Source organism: Euleptes europaea, chromosome 4, assembly GCF_029931775.1.
Source record: "Euleptes europaea isolate rEulEur1 chromosome 4, rEulEur1.hap1, whole genome shotgun sequence".
Lineage (NCBI taxonomy): Eukaryota > Metazoa > Chordata > Lepidosauria > Squamata > Sphaerodactylidae > Euleptes > Euleptes europaea.
The window spans coordinates 123,517,617-123,538,701 of NC_079315.1; the positions used below are offsets into that span (position 1 = coordinate 123,517,617).

The 21,085-nt window shown below is 58.0% G+C and overlaps 1 protein-coding gene across 1 annotated transcript in view; it reads left to right on the forward strand.

Annotated features, from left to right (window-relative positions):
- The window catches only part of GBA2 (glucosylceramidase beta 2), a 29,516-nt gene extending 9,183 nt beyond the window's left edge, over positions 1-20,333 (forward strand). Inside the window, exons 5-17 of the mRNA XM_056848051.1 lie at positions 6,274-6,513; positions 8,871-8,973; positions 9,058-9,211; positions 12,523-12,648; positions 13,344-13,519; positions 13,685-13,789; positions 15,073-15,180; positions 15,784-15,935; positions 16,269-16,375; positions 19,238-19,380; positions 19,486-19,601; positions 19,835-20,026; positions 20,115-20,333. Of these exons, the coding sequence (XP_056704029.1) occupies positions 6,274-6,513; positions 8,871-8,973; positions 9,058-9,211; positions 12,523-12,648; positions 13,344-13,519; positions 13,685-13,789; positions 15,073-15,180; positions 15,784-15,935; positions 16,269-16,375; positions 19,238-19,380; positions 19,486-19,601; positions 19,835-20,026; positions 20,115-20,333 (1,941 nt within the window). The remainder of the gene's footprint in view (positions 1-6,273; positions 6,514-8,870; positions 8,974-9,057; positions 9,212-12,522; positions 12,649-13,343; positions 13,520-13,684; positions 13,790-15,072; positions 15,181-15,783; positions 15,936-16,268; positions 16,376-19,237; positions 19,381-19,485; positions 19,602-19,834; positions 20,027-20,114) is intronic.
- Positions 20,334-21,085: the final 752 nt, after the last annotated feature.

Here is a 21,085-nt window from a genome sequence, read left to right on the forward strand (position 1 = left end):
ACGCATTGTCCTTCCCTGGCACATGTTTCAGGACAAGGCGGAATTTGGCAAAAAACTGTGCCCAACGAATTTGTTTCGCGGTGAGCTTTCTAGCCCCCTTTAAAGCCTCTAGATTCTTGTGATCGCTGCAAACCTCAAAAGGGATCTCTGCCCCTTCCAGAAAATGCCTCCAAATGGTGAGGGCATGTTTAACAGCAGCGGCTTCTTTCTCCCAAATGGCCCAGTTGATTTCAGATTGGGAGAATTTTTTAGAAAAATAGGCACAAGGTTTCAGCCGACCGTTCTCGTCCCGTTGCAAGAGAGCCCCCCCCCCCCCATGGCGACGTCAGAGGCATCGACCTGGACCACGAAAGGTTTTTCACAATCAGGGTGCGCAAGAACGGGTTCGGACGAGAAAAGCAGCTTGAGCGTATTAAAAGCTTGTTGGCAGTCCGAAGTCCATTGCAACCGAGCAGAGGGCAAGGCGGCTCCCGCCCCTTTCCCTTTTGTGCGCAGGAGTGAAGTAAGAGGGAGCGCTACCTGGGCAAAATTAGGGATGAAGTTTTGGTAAAAGTTAGCAAAGCCCAAAAACTGCTGTAAATGTCTGCGCGTGGTGGGGGGGTCCCACTCCATTACCGCCCGAACCTTCTCGGGATCCATCTCTAAGCCTTGATGGGAAATCACATACCCCAGGAAGGTGATGGAGGGTTGATGGAAATCACATTTAGAAACCTTAGCAAACAGTTTGTGCTCGCGCAGCCGCTGCAGCACCTCGCGTACCAGTTATACGTGCTCTTCCATGGTTTTCGTATAAATGAGGATGTCGTCCAAGAAAACCACCTACCCGCGGAACAACAAATCATGAAGCACTTCATTAATTAATTGCATGAACACACTCGGAGCCCCCAAAAGTCCGAACGGCATCACTAAGTACTCAAACATTCCAAAACAACTGGAGAAGGCAGTCTTTGGTTCGTCCCCTTCTCGTATGCGGACTCGGTGGTAAGCCTCCACCAAATCCAATTTGGTGAAGATTCGGCCCTCTTTCAATTGTGCGAGAAGGTCTGGAATGAGAGGGAGGGGGTATGCATTAGACTGAGTGACAGCATTCAGTCTACGGAAATCAATACACAGCCTTAAGTCTCCCGTCTTTTTCTTGACAAAGAAGGCGGGAGCTGAGTATGGAGCCTTAGACGGGCGGATAAAGCCCCGTGCCAAATTGGTGTCCAAATAGTCTCGCAACACCGCCTTTTCATTAGGACTCATGGGGTAGACCTTCCCCTTGGACAATTTGCCGTCCCCCACTATCTCGATAGCACAGTCCGTTTCCCGGTGGGGGGGTAGTTCGTCGCATTCCCGCACATCAAACACATCGGCAAACTGGGAATACTCTTTGGGAAGCTGGGGCAGTGGAAGCTCGATAGAAGGGGCCCCTACGAGGGCGGCTGCAGGAGTGTGCAGTACTCGGTCTTTATCATGAAGTTCACATGGGTTGCGGGGAAAGGTGAGCGTCCGCTCAACCCAGTCTATGGAGGGATTGTGCCCCAGCAACCAATTCATCCCTAACACAACGGGCGCGGTGATGGGGGCAATGGTAAAATAAAGCCGTTCCCAATGCTCCCCTATAGCCATGACGACCGCGGCAGTGCGGTGAGTTACAGGTCCTTTTTTAAAGTCACTGCCATCCATCTGGGCAAAACAGATGGGTTCAGGTAGCCGCTTTCGCTTAATGCGCAATTGTCAGGCAGTCTCTTCGCTTATCAGGGTGCAGGCACAACCCGAGTCAACTAGGGCCGTAAATTCTAATGTGGGCCCCCCTTTGGGCAGCGAGAGATTGACTTTTACATAAACATTGTCTTCCTGAGCGCTTACCATCAATGGAGCTCCTTGCACAACGTTCGGGGCGGTCTGCTGAGGAGCCCCCTTTACAGCAGACCGACGGCGTTTTTTGCTGGCAGTTCCCAGTCTTCCTCCTCACTGGAGGAAGCAGCTGCGGTATTTGTAACCCGTGACTCCGATGAGTCAAAGGCTTCATTTGTAATCCGTGGCCCCGATGGGCCAGGAGAGCCCGAGGCTTCGACTTTGGCGCGTGCATGCAAGGCCGAGGGTGTGCACCGTCGGCTTGGTGCGCCGCTCCGGCGGCGAGGTTGCCCCTCGGGAGGGGGCTTCTCAGGTTCGGCCGTTGCCAGACGAGACGGTCCCGGACGTCCGGGTCGTGAAGGGCATTGAGAAGCAAAATGTCCTTTCCCCCCGCAAACGAGACAGACCCCGCTCTCAAAGCGTTTACGGCGTTCGGTCGCGGAGGGTCCTCCCCCCGAGGGGGGACGAGAGTCCCTCGGACCGCCGGGCTTGTCTCCACGGGTCTTGGTCTCCCGTCCGGTGCGTTGTCGGGACAGGAGCAACAGTTGCTTTCGGTTTCCGATGTCCGCGGCGTGACGGACCCACCCTTCCACATCAGGAGGGTTACCTTGCATGAAAGCCCAGTGTTGCAATTCCGGGTTCAAACCTTCGCGGAAACATTGCACCCTGGTAGCTTCACTCCAATCCAAAATTCGACTCGAGAGCGGCTGAAATTCGCTTGCATACTGCGTGACAGATTTAGTCCCTTGGCGCAGTTGTTGTAAGGCAGTTTTTGCTCTCTCACCCAAATGCGGGTCCTCGAAACGGTGTCGAAGGGCGACCATGAAGTCATCGAGACTTCGCAAGACCGGGGAGCGGAGCTCATACTGCTGTACCATCCAGGCGGCCCCCTCACCTTGTAGGAGGGACGCCACGTATTGGATCCGGGAGTCTTCCGAGGTAAACATCCGGGCCTGTTCACGCATAAAAATGTCCACTTGCACCATAAAAAACGTCAGCTGGTCACTCGACCCGTCATACGTGATTTTCAAATCTTGACGGGCCGGTGGAGTGGGACGGATGGGAGGTGCGGGGGCCACGGGTGGCTGTTGTCCTCCGTCCGGCGGAGCCACGGGTGGAGTCTGAACCCTCAGTTCGTCCATGGCTTGGGCCATGTCCAGCATCACTGCTTGCATGGTATCCATCCTGTCCAGTAAATCCTGGCACTCTGTCTGCCAGCGCTGCCGCTCCTCATCCATCTGGTGAAGTAGCAGGGCTTCCTTTCAGGCGGGATCGTCCTCGAGCCCCAACCCGTGAACCACCGTCCGTCTTGACTGCGCGTCGCTCTTCGGGAGCGACCAATGCCAGGGAGATTCCAGCCAGCTCTCCAAGCGAGTTTGCATGGACTTTGCACCCAAACCTAACCCTGAGTCAGTTCCACTGGGCGTCTTCCCAGTCGACTTCCCTTCCGAAGGGGGTAGGTCAGGCTTTTTGGGTACAGCGTTGTCCTCCTTGTTGCCGTCGTCTGGCTTGCCATTGTCATCCCCGTTGCCTGCCATAGCTGTCCAGGAACGGTACAGGAGCAGGTCAACGAGGCGGTAGACTTGCAACTTAATGTGAGGGTTCCCAACCTCCCTGTGCAAACTCCATAAAATCACTTGCTCAGACGGTCATGCAGAAACAAGAAACTTTATTGGAAGCTTCAGAGAAGTACAGGCCTTACACTGGTAAAGTTGCAAGTGAATCCAGATTCACAAAGACAGAATTATAACCCCTACAGGGAAGCAGATGTCAAACGTGTATTATGGGAATCTACGAGATAATTGTGCATGGTACAAAACATCAAAGAACTCAGAGCTTGTTAGTACTATCTACCCACCAAGGCCACAGTGGTGGAAGGGAGTCAGTAAGAGCAAGGGAGGGACGTGGGAAGAGGGGAGAGACATTCCAACCTGGGGCCCATCAGACGCTGCGCCTGAACCAAGGAAAGTCAAGAGACCTGGACTGCTTTTACGAGCCCAGGGGGGGGGGGGGAAGCATACAAGGCAAAGGCCTACCAAAGGCCAAGCATCCAGACCCTCACAGGGAGCTCTACCAGTTCTATCTGTAAAAACACGGTCCCAAACTCTGCTCCAGTCCCAAACCCAAGCAGCGGACAGCAGAGCATCTGTCCAAAGGGAACCAACACCCTCCCCAGGCCCACCTGCGCCACCTAGCGCTCCACATCACCCGGGCCACCCGGTCGCCACCGCCGACGGCTCCTGTTTCACCCTCTGCAGGGGAGGTGATCTTGCCCGACTCCTTCCTGGACTCCCTTCGTACTCAGTGCCTAGCCGAGCACTCTGCTCAGGCACTACCTTCAGGCCTGCTAGAACGGGGTGGTTGTTGGTACAAAGACTCGAAATTGTACATGCCTAAGATACTTCTGAGAGAGATCCTGCAATCGGCCCATGGAGCTAAAATGGCAGGACACTTTGGTTTCCTAAAAACCCTTCACTTATTGCGCAGGCAGTTTTGGTGGGCGGGCATGCATACTGATGTAGATTCCTTTGTTCGCAGCTGTCCCATTTGTGCCACTGTCAAACGTTCCCAAGGTAAACCCCTGGGACTGTTACAACCACTGGAAATTCCCACCAGACCCTGGGAAGTGATTGCCATGAATTTCATGACCTACCTCCCACTCAGTGAAGGGAAAACTGTGCTATGGGTTATTACTGACTTGTTTTCCAAACAGGTACATTTGGTTCCGTGTGCGGGTATACCCTCCGCCCTCAAGATGGCCCGCCTTTTTGTGTCACATGTTTTCCGTCTACATTCCTTTCCACGTAAGATAATTTGCGACCGCGGAAGTACCTACGTAACTAAATTTTGGAAAACCTTTCTCAAGTTGGTGGGGGTGGAACAGGGTTTGTCTAGTGCTTATCACCCCCAAACGGATGGGCAAACTGAACGTGTAAATGCTGTATTGGAGTGTTATTTACGTTATGTCAATTATCACCAAGATGGTTGGGTTGAACTATTGCCTTTTGCTGAATATGCTTACAATAATGCTGTGCATCAGTCTACAGGCTTTAGTCCTTTCTATGCTGTGTATGGTCAGGATTTTGGTCCTATTGGTCATGTAGATATGACGGGGGAGGAGGGAAATGTTGATGTGGCCTCTTGGACTCGAGCTATCCACACCACCTGGCCCTGGCTAGTAAAGAACTTAGACAGGGCCAAACGCAAATATAAAGCTCAAGCAGATAAGCATCGCTCTCCCAGCAAAGACTTTCAGGTTGGTGACTTAGTGTACTTTTCCACCAAGAATCTGCGGTCCACCCGACCATGTGATAAGCTCAGTGCCAAGTACGTGGGGCCATAACCTGTTGGCCGAATAATTAACCCCGTCACTGTGGAACTGACTCTTCCTAAAACCTTGAGGCGTATCCACCCTGTCTTCCATGTCAGTCTCCTCAAGCCTCATGTTGCCTCCTCAGATTGGTACCCGGAACCGCCTCCTGAGCAGCCTGTGATGGTGGGGGGGGGGAGGAGCATTTTGAAGTGTCAAAGATCCTGGACTCTCGTGTACGTCACGGCTCTCTGCTGTACCTGGTTCGTTGGAAACACTTCCCCCCTGCCTACGATGAATGGGTTCGTGCACGAGATGTCTCAGCCCCACACTTAGTGCACGCCTTCCACACCACCTACCCCCATAAACCGTCCCCCTTGCAGAACGAGAGGGGGCCCTAAGGAGAGCAGAATGTCAGGCCTGTGTCTCAGTTTCGTTTTCTCACAGACTCTCCTTCAAGGACTGTTTTCCCAAAACCCCGTTCCTGTTCCCTTTGAAGCTTGCAGATGTCCATGGGAGCAGCGGCGCCTCTGTACTGTTTGTAATGTGTTCGAAATAATCTCATGAGACTGTACTGCTGAGTGCTTTTTTCAATGCTTTTATATTATCAAGTGCATGCCAGTTCCCTCCATTGCTGTCTTGGGCTCTATGCTCTGTTTGCCTTTGTTACCATTAAACCAACTGCTTTGGACAACTACGTCTCCTGCTGTGGCTAGTAGTTCTCGATAGGGCAAGTGCTGGCACCCAGCTGGAAGTCTTGCTTGAGAGGGAGAGATTGGTTTCTGTGGTGGGGGTGAAAAGTGCTGAGCCCCTGGAGGGTTTTCCAGGCAAGGGATGTCCAGAGGTGGTTGGCCATCGGCTGCCTCTACTTAGCGGCCTGGGGTTTCCGAGGCGGTCTCCCATCCGAGTACTCCTCCAGCGCCGTCCTGTGAGGCATCTGTCTTGAGCCTGGTTGGCAGCTCCCAGGCTGCCCGTTCTGTTGCGTGGGCCCACGGCCTCTCCTCTTGGTCCCCCTTTCCCTTTCCAAAGGCCTCGGTGGCTGGCGTAGAGTGGCATGCCCCCCACCAATCTGCCTGCCCTGTGTTAGGCCCTGACTCTTCCTTCTCTCTCTGCCCTATGCCCAGGATACCAGCCTGCCTGTGGGGGCCTTTGTCTGGGAGGTGGAGAATAACAGTAATGAGGACCTGGACATCTCCATCATGTTCACCTTTCGGAACGGCATGGAAACCAAGGAGGACTGGGCCGGGGGCCACTGGAACGAGCCCTTCAGCCTGGAGAGAGACGGCCACTGCGTCCAGGGGGTGCTGCTGCATCACTGCCTCCCGGTCAACTCCTACACTCTGGCGATCTCCGCCCGGGAGAAGGTACGAGGTGGGGCCAGGCCCAGGTGGGGACTGCAGCCCCTCAGCTGTGCCCCTGTCGCCCTGCCAGGGAGGGTGCGGAGGAACCCCCTGAGCACTGTGGGGCAGGTAACCTGCACCCAGGGACCTACACCCAGGTGGAGTCTGGCCGAGGGGTGATGGTGAACGGGTGCCCTACATCAGTGGGCACCCAAAGTGGCATGGGAAATCATTCTCCCCTCCTGCATCTTTATACTCCCAACAGCAGGCTCTGCCACCTGGCCTCTCCAGTCCAGGAGACTGTCTGGAGCAGCCAGCTAGGTGGGCCGTCCAAGGGCTGCCGCCTCCCAAAGGCAGGGGAGCCATCCGAAGCATCTGGGGTGCATGAGGCTTGCTTGGGAAGCTGAGTAGAGTCTCCTTGCTGCACCTGGGAGCCGGGCTGCGTCCTGGTCCTTGCTGAGCAGGGGGTGGGGGTCTGCTTGGGAGGGGGAGGTCTCCCCCAGTTCGCTGCCTTTTTGTCCCTGTGATGGGGTCAGGTCTGTGTAGAACAGGTGAGGTGCCAGAAGACTGCAGGCGGGCAAATGTTGTCCCCATGTTCAAGAAGGGGAAAAAGGAGGATCTGGGTAATTACCGACCCATCAACTTGACTTCTGTACCGGGGAAACTTTTCAAACAAATCATCAGTCGGTCCTTGAGCATTTAGAAAGGATGGATCTGATCACCAAGAGCCAGCACGGATTTCTCAAGAACAAGTCATGTTAGACTAATCTTATCTCCTTTTTTGAGAAAGTTACTACCTTGCTGGATCAGGAGAATGCTGTAGACATAGTTTATCTGGATTTCAGTAAGGCTTTTAATAAGATTCGGCATAATATTCTTGTTGACAAACTGGGAAAATGTGGTTTAGACCCTGTTGCTGTTAGGTGGATCTGCAGCTGGTTGACAGATCACACCCAGAGAGTGCTAGTTAATGGTTCCTCATCCACTTGGAGAGAAGTGACTAGTGGAGTTCCTCAGGGATCTGTGCTGGGCCCTTTGTTGCTCAAAATCTTTATAAATGATTTAGATGAAGGAATAGAGGGGACGCTTATTAAATTTGCAGATGATACTAAATTGGGAGGGGTAGCAAATACAGTAGAAGACAGAGCCAGGATACAGAATGATCTTGACAGGCTGGAGAATTGGTCTAAAACCAATAAAATGCATTTTAACAGATATGTAAAGTTCTGCATTTAGGTAGGAAAAATCAAAGGCATAATTATAGGATGGGGGAGTCATGTCTGAGCAGTAGTGTGTGTGAAAAGGATCTTGGGGTCTTAGTAGACCAAACACTGAACATGAGCCAGCAGCGTGATGTGGTAGTTAAAAAGGCAAATGCGGTCTTGGGCTGCATCAACAGAAGTATAGTGTCCAGATCACGCGAAATGACGGTATCGCTTTACTCTGCTCTGGTTAGACCTCACCTAGAGTATCGTGTTCAGTTTGGGGCACAATTTAAGAAGGATGTAGACAAGTTGGAACGTGTCCAGAGGAGGGCAGCAAAGATGGTGAGGGGTCTGGAGACCAAGTCCTATGAGGAAAGGTTGAAGGAGCTGGGTATGTTTAGCCTGAAGAGGAGAAGACTGAGAGGGGATTTGATAACCATCTTCAAGTACTTGAGGGGCTGTCATATAGAGGAGGGTGCCAAGTTGTTTTCTATTGCAAGAAGGTCGGACCAGAAACAATGGGTTGAAGTTAAATCGAAAGAGCTTCCATCTAGACATTAGGAAGAATTTTCTAACATTTAGAGCTGTTCCTCAGTGGAACAGGCTTCCTTGAGAGGTGGTAAGCTCTCCTTCCCTGGAGGTTTTTAAGAAGAGGTTAGATGGCCATCTGTCAGCAATGCTGATTCTGTGACCTTTGGCAGATGATGAGAGGGAGGGCATCTTGGCCTCTTCTGGTCACTGGGGGTGTGAGGGGGGAGGTAGTTGTGAATTTCCTTCATTGTGCAGGGGGTTGGACTAGATGACCCTGGTGGTCTCTTCCAACTCTATGATTCTAGTTCCTGCTCCGGCTTCTGTTTGGACAGCTGAGTTGGAAGAATCAGGCTGTGGCCTTCTTCCACTTCCTTTCCACCAAGAGGGGGTGGATGGAACCCCCCGCCCCGGCGCACCTGTCCCATTCCAGTCTCTCACATACTTTGATCCCCCCCCTTTTGCTTTCTTCTCTTTGTGCTCTGCCTGACACGGCAGGTTGGGGTAGTCCGTGAGTGTGTGTGTGGGGGGGTGTCTGCTCCTTGTGCCCCCTCAGTGTCCGCGTGCACTGCATGTGGGAGTGCCCTTGGGAGTTTGGTCTCTGACCGCAGGCAGGAGTTGATCTGTTGCTCTCACTCCCATCTCTAGGTGGGCACCACAGTTACCCACTTGACAACGTTCAACCCTACTGGCACTGGGCAAGAAGTGTGGGATGACCTCCTGGCAGATGGCAAGCTGGCATCTCCGCCAGGTAAGCCCCAGTCCCCCAGGAGGGCCGTGCACTGGGGGGGGGGGCAGAGGCTCAGGTCTCCGATTGGTGCTCTCTGCCTTGCAGGGAAAAGCAAGCCTACAGAGAAGGGGACGGCTTGTGCAGCAGCCGTGTGTGCCAGCTGCACGGTGCCAGCGCACGGGCAAGGGAAGCTGGAGTTTGGCTTGGCCTGGGACATGCCTCTCGTTCGCTTTGGATCCAAAGAGCGGGAGCACCACAGGTGAGTGCCTATCTTGCAGTGGGCTGGGTTCTCTACTGCTGCTGCTGCCCCCAAGCACACAAACACACATGCACGCACACATGCACCCCGGCAGGGAGTTACTTAGTGCTGGCTCAGCCTGGCATTCCTTGCAGAAGGCTTGGCCCATGAGCCCAGGGGTTCAAGTGGGGGCTGCGGGCCAGGATCAGGCCTCTGAGCTGGAGGTTTTATGCAGACTTCTGGGGTGGATCCAACTGGCTTTTTTTTCCGGAAAAAGAGGAAGGGTCCCCTTTGACCACCCCAAGAGGGATGCTGAGGATTGTGAGGCTCTACCCACTCCTCTGTGTCCCCCACCTGTTCCTTTTCTCTAGGGCGGGGGATGCCCCCTGTACCCCCGGGAGCCTGTCCTGTGTCCAGGCTAGGCCAAGGCTTTGTGGGACACCCCACCCAAGGGTGCTCTGCCAGAGCAGGACATAGGAGACCCTTCCAGTTCTTTCTCTTCCGGGAGCTGGCCTCCAGATCTTGGCAGCCAGCCGGTTCTCCCCCGGAGTCATCCCTACCTTGGGCTGTTCTGCATGGTGCCCCCCCCCTTCAGCAGTACAGAGCCAATTGGGGACTTGGCACAATCCACTGATAACCCCCCCTTCTGCAGTGCCAAGGTCCGGGCTGCCGGCAGCTGGAGACGTTCTGGTCCCCCAAGCCCTCCTTCTCCATCCCCCTAGAAGAAGCCAGCAGGACAGCCCCCCTCCCAACAGCAGTGGGGCACAAAGGTCCTTGCTCACTCCCGGTGGCACCATTAGGCGCTACTGCTGCTGCTCTCAGGTGCGGAAGGGGCCCTTCCCTCCCTCCCAGGAGCAGAAAGTAGAAGGAGCCGAGCAAGAAGCCCGGGTCAAAGTCCAAGGGAGGAGGAGCAGAGGCAGCAGAACTGAACACAAGTCTAGTGGCCCCTTACAGAGGGGGGGGGGGGATTGTTATTGAAACAACAGCCCCCACACACACACACACGCACACTTGGAGGCTTGCATGTGCTTCTCCAGGGACTCTGCTGGAAGGCCTGGTGCAGGGCATGTGGACTCCAGGACTGTGGGGCTCCATAAGTGCCCGAGAGCTGCCAGAGGGAGGGGCCTCCTTGCTAGGCTGGCGGGTGGGTGGGGGGCTCCCACTCGCTTCAGCTGCTGGGCATGAGCCTCGTGAGGGAGGGTGCTTTCCCCCCCTCCCCCACCCCTCACAAGACGGCTCGCTGCTCCTCTTTTGGGCGGTGCGTTCCTCCCCCTCCCTCCTTTAGACGGGATAGAGATCTCCGAGGGCAGGGAGGGAAAGGGAGTCCCACGTAGAACTTTCCCTTCCAGACCGGAGCCACAAGAGGGCAGCAGAGAACCATTCTCTCCCCCCCACACACACACACGCACACGCAGCAGAGGGGCTGCTTCCCCCAGAGGCAGGGAGTGCAGGGGGGTGGGTGGGGGGTGGACACTAACTGTCCAGGGGGAATCAGTGAAGCGAGCCCTTCCCATTAGGGGCAGCTCTCTGGGTATCTTTCTGGGGCCCCCTCCAGCATGCCGCCGTCTGCCTAGCAGACTTGGGATAATCTTTCCTGAGAACGTGTCCCCGAGGGGCCTCACCTGTTCCGCTTATTCTTTGACCCTTTTATCATTGGGAATGACCCTCTCATTGGGGATGGGTCCTACTGGGCGTCCCACACAAAGGACCCCTCCTACACCGCAGGAGAGCTCCGTACTGGACTCAGTTCTAGTCTGTTCTTTTTCTGGCCCGAGGGGGTGCCCACCTTCCCGAGTCAAGATTAAAGCCAGCCTCAACAGCCAGCGTGGGTGGCAGGAAATGGTGTCCTCAGGCTGGGAGCACCCCTTAGAGCAGCTTTAAAAAGATGAACCCTCTCCCTTAAAAGCCTGGGGGGAAAGAAATATTTCGGCCTGGCACCTAGAAGATGGTAATGTGGGTGCCGGGTGAGCCTCAAGGGAGAGGGTATTCCACGGGGGCCACCACTGAGAAAGCCCTGTTTCTAGTCACCTCTGCAGGTGGGGGCCCGGAGAGCGGGGCCTAGGAACTGCATCTGAACTGGCAGGCAGGCAGGCAGGCGGAGGCATTCCTCAGGTGCCCTGGCCACAAGCCATCGAGGGCCTTCACCACACTTTGGCTTGTGCCTGGAAACAAACGGGCAGCTAGTGTGGATCTTTGAGTCGCCCGGCTGCTGCATTCTTGGCCAGCTGAGGTTTTTGAAGAGTTTCCAGAGGCAGCCCTATGCGAAGCGCATGACAGCAATCTAAACCGGATGCGTTTGCAGACCGGGTCACTGCGGCCAGGTCATTTTTTTTGAGGTGCGCTGGAAGCTGGCAACAGCCTGCCACAGGAGATCCCAGAGCCCCTCCCCTCTCTTGTGGACCCCCCTGCGTGGCATGACTTTGGCTGCCGCTCGCCACCTAAAACCTAAGGCAGCCACTGTTTCAGATGCTCTTGGCCCCACAGTGCTTCCTGCCATAGCCAGGCACCCCCCCCCCCAGTTGACACGCCAACCTCCCACCAGCCTTGGGTGGAGGCAGCCTCCTCCCCCCCTCCCGGGCATCCGTGTGCTGCAAACACACCTTAGGGAGCCTTGGAAGTGCTGCCCAGCAGCAGAGAGTGGAGAGTAGAACGGACCACTTCTCCGTAGTTCAGACACCTGATTTAGGGAGGGGGCATTAAACAGAAAATGCTGGCCTGTAAATTAGCTGTCTGTCAGTGTGCTCTTGCCCAGAAGTGTGTGCCCGCGAGCCCAGGGTACAGTCTCCAGGCAGGGGCAGAATCCTCCGCAGTCTTCATATGCGCCAGTCCAGGGGGCTCTTGATGGAGTGAGAGCGTGGACGGACCGGACCGGCCCTTCGCCCACCTCTCTGGCTGTTAAGCAGCAAGGTTGAGCTGCTGTGAAGCAAACAGCCCCCCCCCGAGCGCCCCTCCCTTTGGGGAGGTGGCCTTCGCATGCAGAATCTGCTCTCCGCCCCTGCAGTCATGCATGGGGGTCAGGCAGATGGTGAGCTGCCCCCCCCCCCCCGGTGACCATGCCTCAGATAGGAAGGCTGGCCAGGCTTGGTGTGTTTCCAGAGAGGAGGGTATACAGCTTTCTCCTCCTGCTTTGGGGCACTGGGGGAGGGGGGCTCCCAAAGACTGCCTCTGAGGGTCCCTCCGGTGCCCCCTCTCCTCCACTTCTCCCAAAAGTGAGATCAAACCTTCTCTCACCTTTTCCTCCCCCCACCCCCGCCAAGGTGGTGCTGTGTGGTGCTGAGCCCCTCTCTGTGGCCAGCTCTGGAGGCTTGTTTTGCTCCCCCCCCCCCCCGCAGGCGGTACACGCAGTTCTTCGGCAGCGACGGGGAGGCCGGGCCGGCCCTCTCCCACTACCTGCTCACACACTATGAGGAGTGGGAAGAGAAGATTGAGGCCTGGCAGAGACCCATCTTGGAGGACAGGTACCGCTGGGGCCCCTTCTGAGCGGCCCCCTGGCCATGCCCCCGTCCCCCTCCAAGGGGGCAGAGCTGGAAGACGGCTGTGGTTGCCTTTGTGGGCCGCCGTGAGCCAGGGCAGCTCTGTTCACTTGTTATGTTCTTGCATGGGGTGGGGGGCTTTCTGGAACCCCACAAAATCTGCACTGCTAGTCCCAGGCCAACCTGGGAAACGTTAGGTTGCCACAGAGCAAAAAGTTTCCTGGGGCGTTTGTTTGTGCCTGGTTGCTGGGAGAGGAGTCCGCTCTCCCTTGAAGGCTCCCTGGCGGCAGCCCTGCCCTCCTCCTGTGAAGAGGGGCTTGTGCTGACTCCCTCCCCCGTGTCTGCTTGCTGAGGTCTCTGGCTGGGCTTGGCCTGGGGGCCTTCTCTGTGTGCAGCAGGTCCCCCCCCCCCACAAGTCACAGTCCCTCCTGGCTCGGCAGCCGTTACATGGAGCTGCTCTGCCTTTGCCAAGACTCCCTGGGCAGCCTCCCCCACGCCACCTCTGTGTCTTTGGGTTTCTGGGAGCTGAACTGCAGCACTTTGGACCGGGTGCAGACCCCCCCACACACACACGCACACACACTTGATGGAAGCCAGAATCCCAAGGGGGGTGGCAGGTCCGGTGGAGGCCCTCCCAGGACACGAGGGCATGTGATTGAGTGCCTCTCTCACCCATCCAGCGAGCTGCCCCCATGGTACAAGTCCGCCCTCTTCAACGAGCTGTACTTCCTGGCCGACGGAGGGACCGTGTGGCTGCAGCTGCTGCCGGAGGACGCAGCCTCCCTGGCCACCCGGCCAGGCCTCTCCCAGTACCTTCCCCTCCTGAGCGAGTATGGCAGGTTTGCCTACCTGGAAGGTAAATGGCGGAGTCGTGGGCTGGGCCCGCATCAGACCCAATGGGGGCAGCCGAGAGAGGAGGTGACGGAGCTCCGGCCGCATTTCCCAGAAGGGGAGCCCCTCTCTAACCCACCCTCTCTCCCCCCCCCCCCCCACTAACTGCCTTTCCTCTGCCGCTCCCCAGGTCAGGAATACCGGATGTACAACACTTACGATGTCCACTTCTACGCCTCCTTTGCCCTGGCCATGCTGTGGCCCAAGCTGGAACTCAGCCTGCAGTACGACATGGGTGGGTTAGGGTTAGGGTCACCTGGGTCCGTCCTCCCCGCCAGGAAACATGGGCTGGGTAGTTCTGGGTGGAACCAAGCAAAACGATCGCGGGGGGGGTCTCCCCAAAAAGGGAATGACAGGGACAAAAAACGCACCCCGAAGCAAAAAACCTAAACTGCTTCTCTGGCAGAGCAACTGACCACTGTGCCTTGTTTGTCGAGAGGGGTGAGTGGCAAAGGGGTGAGCCAGCCGTCGGCTTCCGTCCTCTCTGCAGCCTCCTGCCCCCCTCCGGCCCCAGCACTCTCAGTTCTTCTGGAGCCTCAAGAGCTGTTTCCTTGGCTCCTTGTCTTAGGAACGGCGCCTACCATAGATCCACCAAAGAGTTCTGCCTGTCCTGAGCTGTGCCTTCTTTGTGGCCCCCTGGGCCTGCAGAGGAGCCCCCTGGCCCAGAGGCCCCTCCCTGCGTTTTGGTTTCTCATTTCCCCCCATTTCTTTTTCAGTGGGGCAGTCATATCCAGGGTTGTCCGAGCACCTTCCTTGTTCCCATCAAGCCAGACTGCTTCCCTGAGTTGGGTGTGCCAGGCGCCCAGATGCCCAGAGGTCTCCTCTGCTTTTATAGCTGCCTTCTGAGGCTACAGGGAGTCCCGCTTCCCTGTTCCAGCCACCCCAGAGCACATGGGGCAGTGCCCGTCCCCCGCACATTCAGCCTTCTCTCGGCCTCAGCAGCCCCTCATTCCTCCACGCACGGTCGCTGCCCACCCCTTCATTGGCGCCTTCACCCCTTGGGACTGCTTTGGGCCTGGAATGGAAGTCTCGGGCTCTTGTTGCTTTGGCAGGTGGGCAGAGGGTGTTGGCACGGCCCCGCCTGCTGAGCTTGCGTGGGTCTCTGGTGTCGTCTTCTTGCCTCTGCTAAGCTGACCAAGCTTAGAGGAGGGGCCGTGGCTCAGTGGCAAAGCATCTGCTTGGCATGCAGAAAGTCCCAGGTTCAATCCACAGCATCTCCAGTTAAAGGGACCAGGCAAGTAGGTGATATGAAAGACCTCTGCCTGAGACCTTGGAGTGCCGCTGCCAGTCTGAGTAGACAATACTGACTTGGATGGACCCATGGGGGTCTGGTTCAGTATATGGCAGCTTGATGTGTTCATGTGATGTGACCTCAGCGCAGTTCTGCATCTGGTCCAGCTGGCAGCCTTCTGGTTGTCGGTCCAGGTGGGGCTTCACAGCAGCCTCGGAGGGGGAGAGGGTGCTGGCACCTCCCCTCCGCCCCAGCCTCTCTCACGCTTTCCCTCCGGTGCTTCCCAGCCGCTGCCGTGCAGGACGAGGACCCCCAGCCACGGATGTACCTGATGCACGGGCAGATGGCCCAGGTCAAGCTGGGCAACATGGTGCCTCATGACATCGGAGATCCGGGTAAGGCTGCGGGGGCAGATCCCAGGGGGACCAAGTGCAGTCCAGTGCGGCCGGGGGACCCCCTGCGTGGTACAGCAGGTGCGGTTTGCAACCAGAGCAGAGGGGAGACTGGAGAGTTTGGCACTTCTTGGTTTCTTCTTCCAGGAGGAATCTTTCCAGGACTCTTGGGTGCTGGCAGGATCGTCCCTCGCTGCCATGCCCTCGGTCTCCCTCTGGTCTCGGAACGGCACGAGCCCCTTTTTGCCACCTGCTTGGTTTCCCCTCTGAGGCAGTTCCCAGAGGCTGGGGAAGCTGTGGCTGGGGTCACTCATGCAGCCTAGCTGCCTTCCTGGCCCGGGGCGGAGGGCTGCTGATTTGTGCCTGGGACACATGTGGGGCTTGGAGGCCTGTAGAGGGGATGGAGGGAGAGACTGCTGGAAAGGCTGTTTGCTGAGCCCGTCCTGTGAGCCTTCGCCCCAGTCCAAGGAGCAGGTGGACCCCCGGCCCCTGGAGAGGGGCAGGGAGCCAGTGTGCCTGTGCTGCCTGGGAGCTCCCGTTTCCCTCCCGGGGGCGGGGGGGGGGGGCAAGAGGATCTCGCTCTGATCCTGCCCCCTCCTTTGCCAGATGATGAGCCGTGGCAGCGAGTGAACGCCTACCTCATCCACGACACGGCGGACTGGAAGGATTTGAACCTGAAGTTTGTGCTGCAGGTCTTTCGGAACTACCACCTCATGCAGGACTCGGCCTACCTGCGGGACATGTGGCCCATCTGCCAGGTACAGATGTGCCATAGGGGGGAGGGGGCACGAGGGACGGGTTGCCTCAGGGAGCCTGGAACCCACTGGTCTGCTCCGCCTCCCTCCTGACCACCCGAGGCTGCCTCGTGCTGAGTCGCCCCCCCCCCCCTCGGTCCATCCAGGTCAGTCTTGTCTACCCATATCGGCAGCAGCTCTCCTGGGTCTCAGGCAGAGAAAAGGGTCTATTCGCATCCCCTCCTGCCTGGCCTTTCCAACTGGCGATGCTGCTGAGGATTGGACCCCCCGGGACCTTCTGCGTGCCATGGAGAGGCCCCCTCCCCTGAGCCACGGCCCCTCCTCTCCCTCCCACAGGCTGTGATGGAGTCAGAGCTCCGGTTTGACACGGACGGGGATGGTCTGATCGAGAACTCCGGCTTTGCTGACCAGACGTATGATGGCTGGGTGGCGACGGGCGCCAGGTGAGGGCAGGCGCTGCCCCTGCTGCCCTTGAGGCCCCTGGCTGGAGCCCTGGGGGACTGCCCCTCTTGCCACCCCTGGGAGCAGCCGAGGGGACTGCTGGGCAGTGTGTGGCGCGGGGAGCCCTCGGCTGGACGCACGGGGCCGTTGGGCCGCAAGGGCTGGTTTTCCCGAGGAGGCTTCCGGCGACCTTGGTCAGAGTGGAGCTCACTCTGGGGATAAATGGGCTGTGCCGGAGGCTGCTCCAGTGCCTTGTCACCTCTTCCTGGAACACTGGTTGTGTGTGTGTGTGTGTGTGTGTGTGTGTGTGTGTGTGTGTGTGTGTGTGTGTGTGTGGAGGGGGGGGACACACACACCCCTTTCCCTCCCTCTGGGAACTGCCCTACCCTTCTGGCCGTGGCCAAGCCGCACGGGCCGTTCTTGGGTGGCAAAAGGCGGGATCCCCTCTGCTGATGCGGTGGGAAAGAACCTGCGCCCACTTTCCCTCCAGCTCTTCGGCTGCTTCTTCTTGGTCTTGTGCCCACTGGCAAAGATGCAGCCGAGCAGTTTGGTGTCCTGGCAGGCGTGAGCCAGTTTGCAATGGAGCAGACCCTGAGCTGTTTGTGTGGCCTTGAAGCAGCCCCCCCCCCCCGCGGTTCTTTAGGAAGGTTCTTGTTGTCTCCCTTTTGGTGTCTGTGGGGTGAAGATGGGAATGGTGAGGTGTCTAGCAGGGCTAGGGCTGGCATGAGTTGCCCCCCCCACACACACCTGTTGCTTTGCTTTATGATTAGTTGGGAAGGTAAACAGCCCACCACCACCATTGCCCTCCGTCAGGGGGGTGGAGTGTGTCTGGGGTGAGCAAAAGCTGGGAATCAGGAGTGCGTTTAAATGGCAGGGCAGGGAGGAGCAAGATTTGGTGGGGGTGAAGTAAGAAACAGCTACTCCCCCACCCCACCCCGCAGGCAAGGATGGGTGAATTTTTCTGGCTGGGATTGACCTGTCCGGCAGGCAGACCCCCCGGAGACCCTCCAATCAGTCTCAAACACCCTTGGAGGTGCGGGGAGGGCCAAGGACTCATAGAGAGAGCCCCTAGGGTTGGATCATAGACTCCCTCGCCTCAGGCCACTGACCAGCAGGAAGTAGCAGTTGGCCGGCCGGCAGCCATAGAGGCTCGGTCAAGGGCTGGCTCAGAGAGAAGGGTGGGGAAAGAGCAGTGGGGGGTGAGGGGGGACCAGCAGAAATCCCAGAGCAAAACTCCTGGAACACCCCTGAGGAAGACCAGCCAAAATGACTCCAGGAAAGGCCAGCAAAACATCTCCTCAGCCCGGGATCTCCGGAGGCTTCGTGGCCCGAAAGATGACATGTGCACACACACCCCGTCGTCATCCCCCCCTCCATGTTTTCCTCATCCAGCCTGAGGAAGAGGGCTGGAGAGCGTGGGTGCTGCCCCCGCCTGTGTCTCTCGGGCTGGCCTTGGTCCAGGATACTGGGGGGGGGGGGGCTTTGCTGAGGGTCGGGAAGAGCCCTTTTCTCAGAAGCACCGTCTCTTCAACCCCCTTCAGCCTGGGACAGAGAAGCTGGAAAGGGAAAATCAGTGGGGCAAAGGGCAGTGGGGGAAGGGCAGAGCCGTGGCAGAAGGCCGGCCCCTTCGGTCCTGCCGGCTGTTCCCTCCCTCCCTGCTGGACGCGGAAGGGGGCCGCCTCACTTTCAGCAACAGGAAGGGGCTCCACCCTGTATGTGCTGGGAGGCACCCAGCAACGGGAATGTATGTGTTGATTTTGAGAGGGCCGGGTGAAGGCAGGATCATGGGATGTGGCCGTGATTACTCATTGACGCCCCGTTTCAATAGGATTTACTCGCAGCTGACGTCTGCTGGATTGTGTCCTCTGTGACAATTTCAATTTTGTTGCATAACTCTGTTCAGGTTATACTGGGGTGCATTCATGCATTTAAGCCCTTTAAAGCCCCTCCTTGTAAGCAGCTCACCAAGTTCTGCTTTCATAATTTGGCCCTGCCCGGTGGCTGCCGTTTTGCAGTGCCACCTGCCAACCTCTCTCAGAACTGCAGAGGTGCTGCAGGCTGGAAAAGGCAGGAGAGCAAGCAAGACCGGCCTCGGTAGGCCAGCGTGTGGGCTCAAAGGGGTGTGTGTGTGTGTGTGTGTGTGCGCGTCCTCGTTAGGTGTGTATTAACTGCAACGACCACTGACAAGCGCTGTAAGGACCGTGCCGCTTAAAGCTGCAGCTGACACACTGGTCTCCGCACCAGAGCTTAAAACGAAGCATCGTGGCCCCTCAAGCCAAAAGTAGTGCGCACCCCCCGGCACACCCACAACCACAGCTGACCTGAGCAGGCTACTTCGAGGATGCCTTTGCAAGGGGGGTGAGCTTCCTCCTGTGGGGTGTCTGGACAAAGTGTGGCACTACCCCCATGAAGGCCCTGCTCTGTGCCCCCCCCCCGACACACACACAGTCTTTCACACTAGGCAAAGAATGCACGCCCCCGAGGGAAGGGTGAGGAGGGACCTTGGCTGACTGTGGCAAGGGCAGGGCTAACGCTGGCCTGTAGAAGAAGGGTGGGCTGTGGCTCCTGGCTCAAGAAGCCCCCCCTTCGGGGGTGTACCGAGATGGGAGCCCACGTCTTCGATAGAGCTTCCCCCGGCCTGGCAAGAACATCTCCTGGTGAGCTGTTCTCTCTCTGCGTGGCTCAGGAGGAAGGAGCCCAGGCACCCACCGAAAAAGACCCCTTCGCTTTAGTTTGCGCTGGTGACCCCTTTGTGGGCCTCCCCCTCCCACAGAAAACATTTCCTCCAGAGGGCAGCGGGGGGGGGGCTGCCTGGAGCCATCTGCCACTGCCAACGTGGTGGTCCTCCTCTTGTGCATTGGCAGTGCCTACTGTGGCGGCCTGTGGCTGGCTGCCGTCTGCATGATGTGTCGGATGGCTGAGGTCCTGGGCGAGGGAGAGGTCCGGCAGAAGTACGCGGCCATCCTGGCCAGGGGCACCGAGGCCTTTGAACGGCTGCTCTGGAATGGTACATCCCCCCTGGGGGTGGGCAGGGGGTGCTCCTGGTTGGGAAAGGTGGGTGTGGCCAGGGGGCCACGGGCCGCCGTCTCACGGGCTCTCCCCTCGCACCCAGGGAAATACTACAACTACGACAGCAGCCAGCGGGCCTCCTCCAGCAGTGTCATGTCGGATCAGCTGGCCGGGCAGTGGTTCCTCCGGGCAAGCGGCCTGGGCGAGGGGACGACCGAGGTGAGGGACGGGGTGGGTTGGGGTGGGAGTTTTCCCCGGAAGGCCTTCCTGGGAGCTGGAGCGGCTCCGGAGGAGAGGAGTCTTCATTGGGGGAGGAATGTTCTGCTTCCCCATCCCCCAAGCCACAGCAGAGGCATTGGGGAGTATCCCGTGAGGGCTGGCCTCCATTTGGGCAGAGGAGGCCAGCTTGTCCTGAAGTCTCCCTTCTTCTCCCTCTCCCCGCCCCCCCGCAGGTTTTCCCCCGGGACCATGTGCTGAGTGCTCTGAAGACCATCTTTGAGATGAACGTCATGGGCTTCTCGCAAGGGACTATGGGCGCGGTGAACGGCATGCGTCCTTCCGGGGTGCCGGACACCTCCAGCGTGCAGTCCGACGAAGTGTGGGTCGGGGTGGTGTATGCGCTGGCCGCCACCATGATCCAGGAGGTGGGTCTGGGGCGGGTAGGGGCTGTGGGGCGGGCTGGGGTGCCCCATGGGCAGGGCGGGTGCTGACTGTCTTTCCCACCCGCTGCAGGGCCTGGTGGAGGAGGGCTTCCGCACAGCCGAGGGCTGCTACCGCACCGTCTGGGAGCAGCTGGGCATGGCCTTCCAGACGCCCGAGGCCTACTGCCAGAAGAAGCTCTTCCGCTCCCTGGCCTACATGCGTCCCCTCAGCATCTGGAGCATGCAGCTGGCTTTGGAGCGCAGGGCTGCGCAGGGGGCCCCTGCCCCGCTCAACTCCGCCGGCTCCTGAGCTGGGGGTCCCGTCCCCCCCCCCGTCCTGCTCGGAGAGTCGGCGGTGCCGTTTCCAGAGGCCTCCTTTCAGCAGCTGCCTGGGCACTGTCCTGAGGGCACGGGGAGGGCGTCTGGAGCACAGAGGCCAGGAAAGCGGCTGGGGCACAGGGCCAGGAGAAGCCCCTCCCCCCCTTTCCTGGCCCACCTGGCTGTAGCCTGCCTGAGTGCCCTGTCTCCGAGTTGGGGGGGAGCGCTCTTCCGCTTGGACTGCTGCATGACTGTCTGTCTCCTGCCTCTGGTGCCATTTGTCCAAGGAGGGAAGGACGGGCTGCTGCATGGCTCAGCGTTTCCTCTGGGGGTGTGTGGCAAGGGGGCTGCTGCTGCTGCATGGCTGGCCAACCTCAGAAGGAACTGGCGCATATGAAGGACCCCTGAGTTCCCTGCCCCCCCCCCACAGCCTCTCAGCCTGCAGCACATGTTTGCTTTCATTTCTCTCTCCCCCACAAAAAAAAACCCCAGCCCTGCATAAGTAAGTGGGGGGGGGGGCTTTTCTGCTGCTCCCAATACTCTCCCCCCCCCACAACACACACACACCCCTCCTTGACTTGCACTCGATGTCAATCAAGCCCTGCACAATCTGGTTTGCTCCGGAGTTCTTTTTAGATGTGGATTCATTTTAATTTAAAATAAATGAACAATTGGTGGAGGAGCTTCTCTGTGTGGCTGGCTGGGGGGCTTCTCCCCCCCCTCTGCTGGTGCTGTACCCGGGGC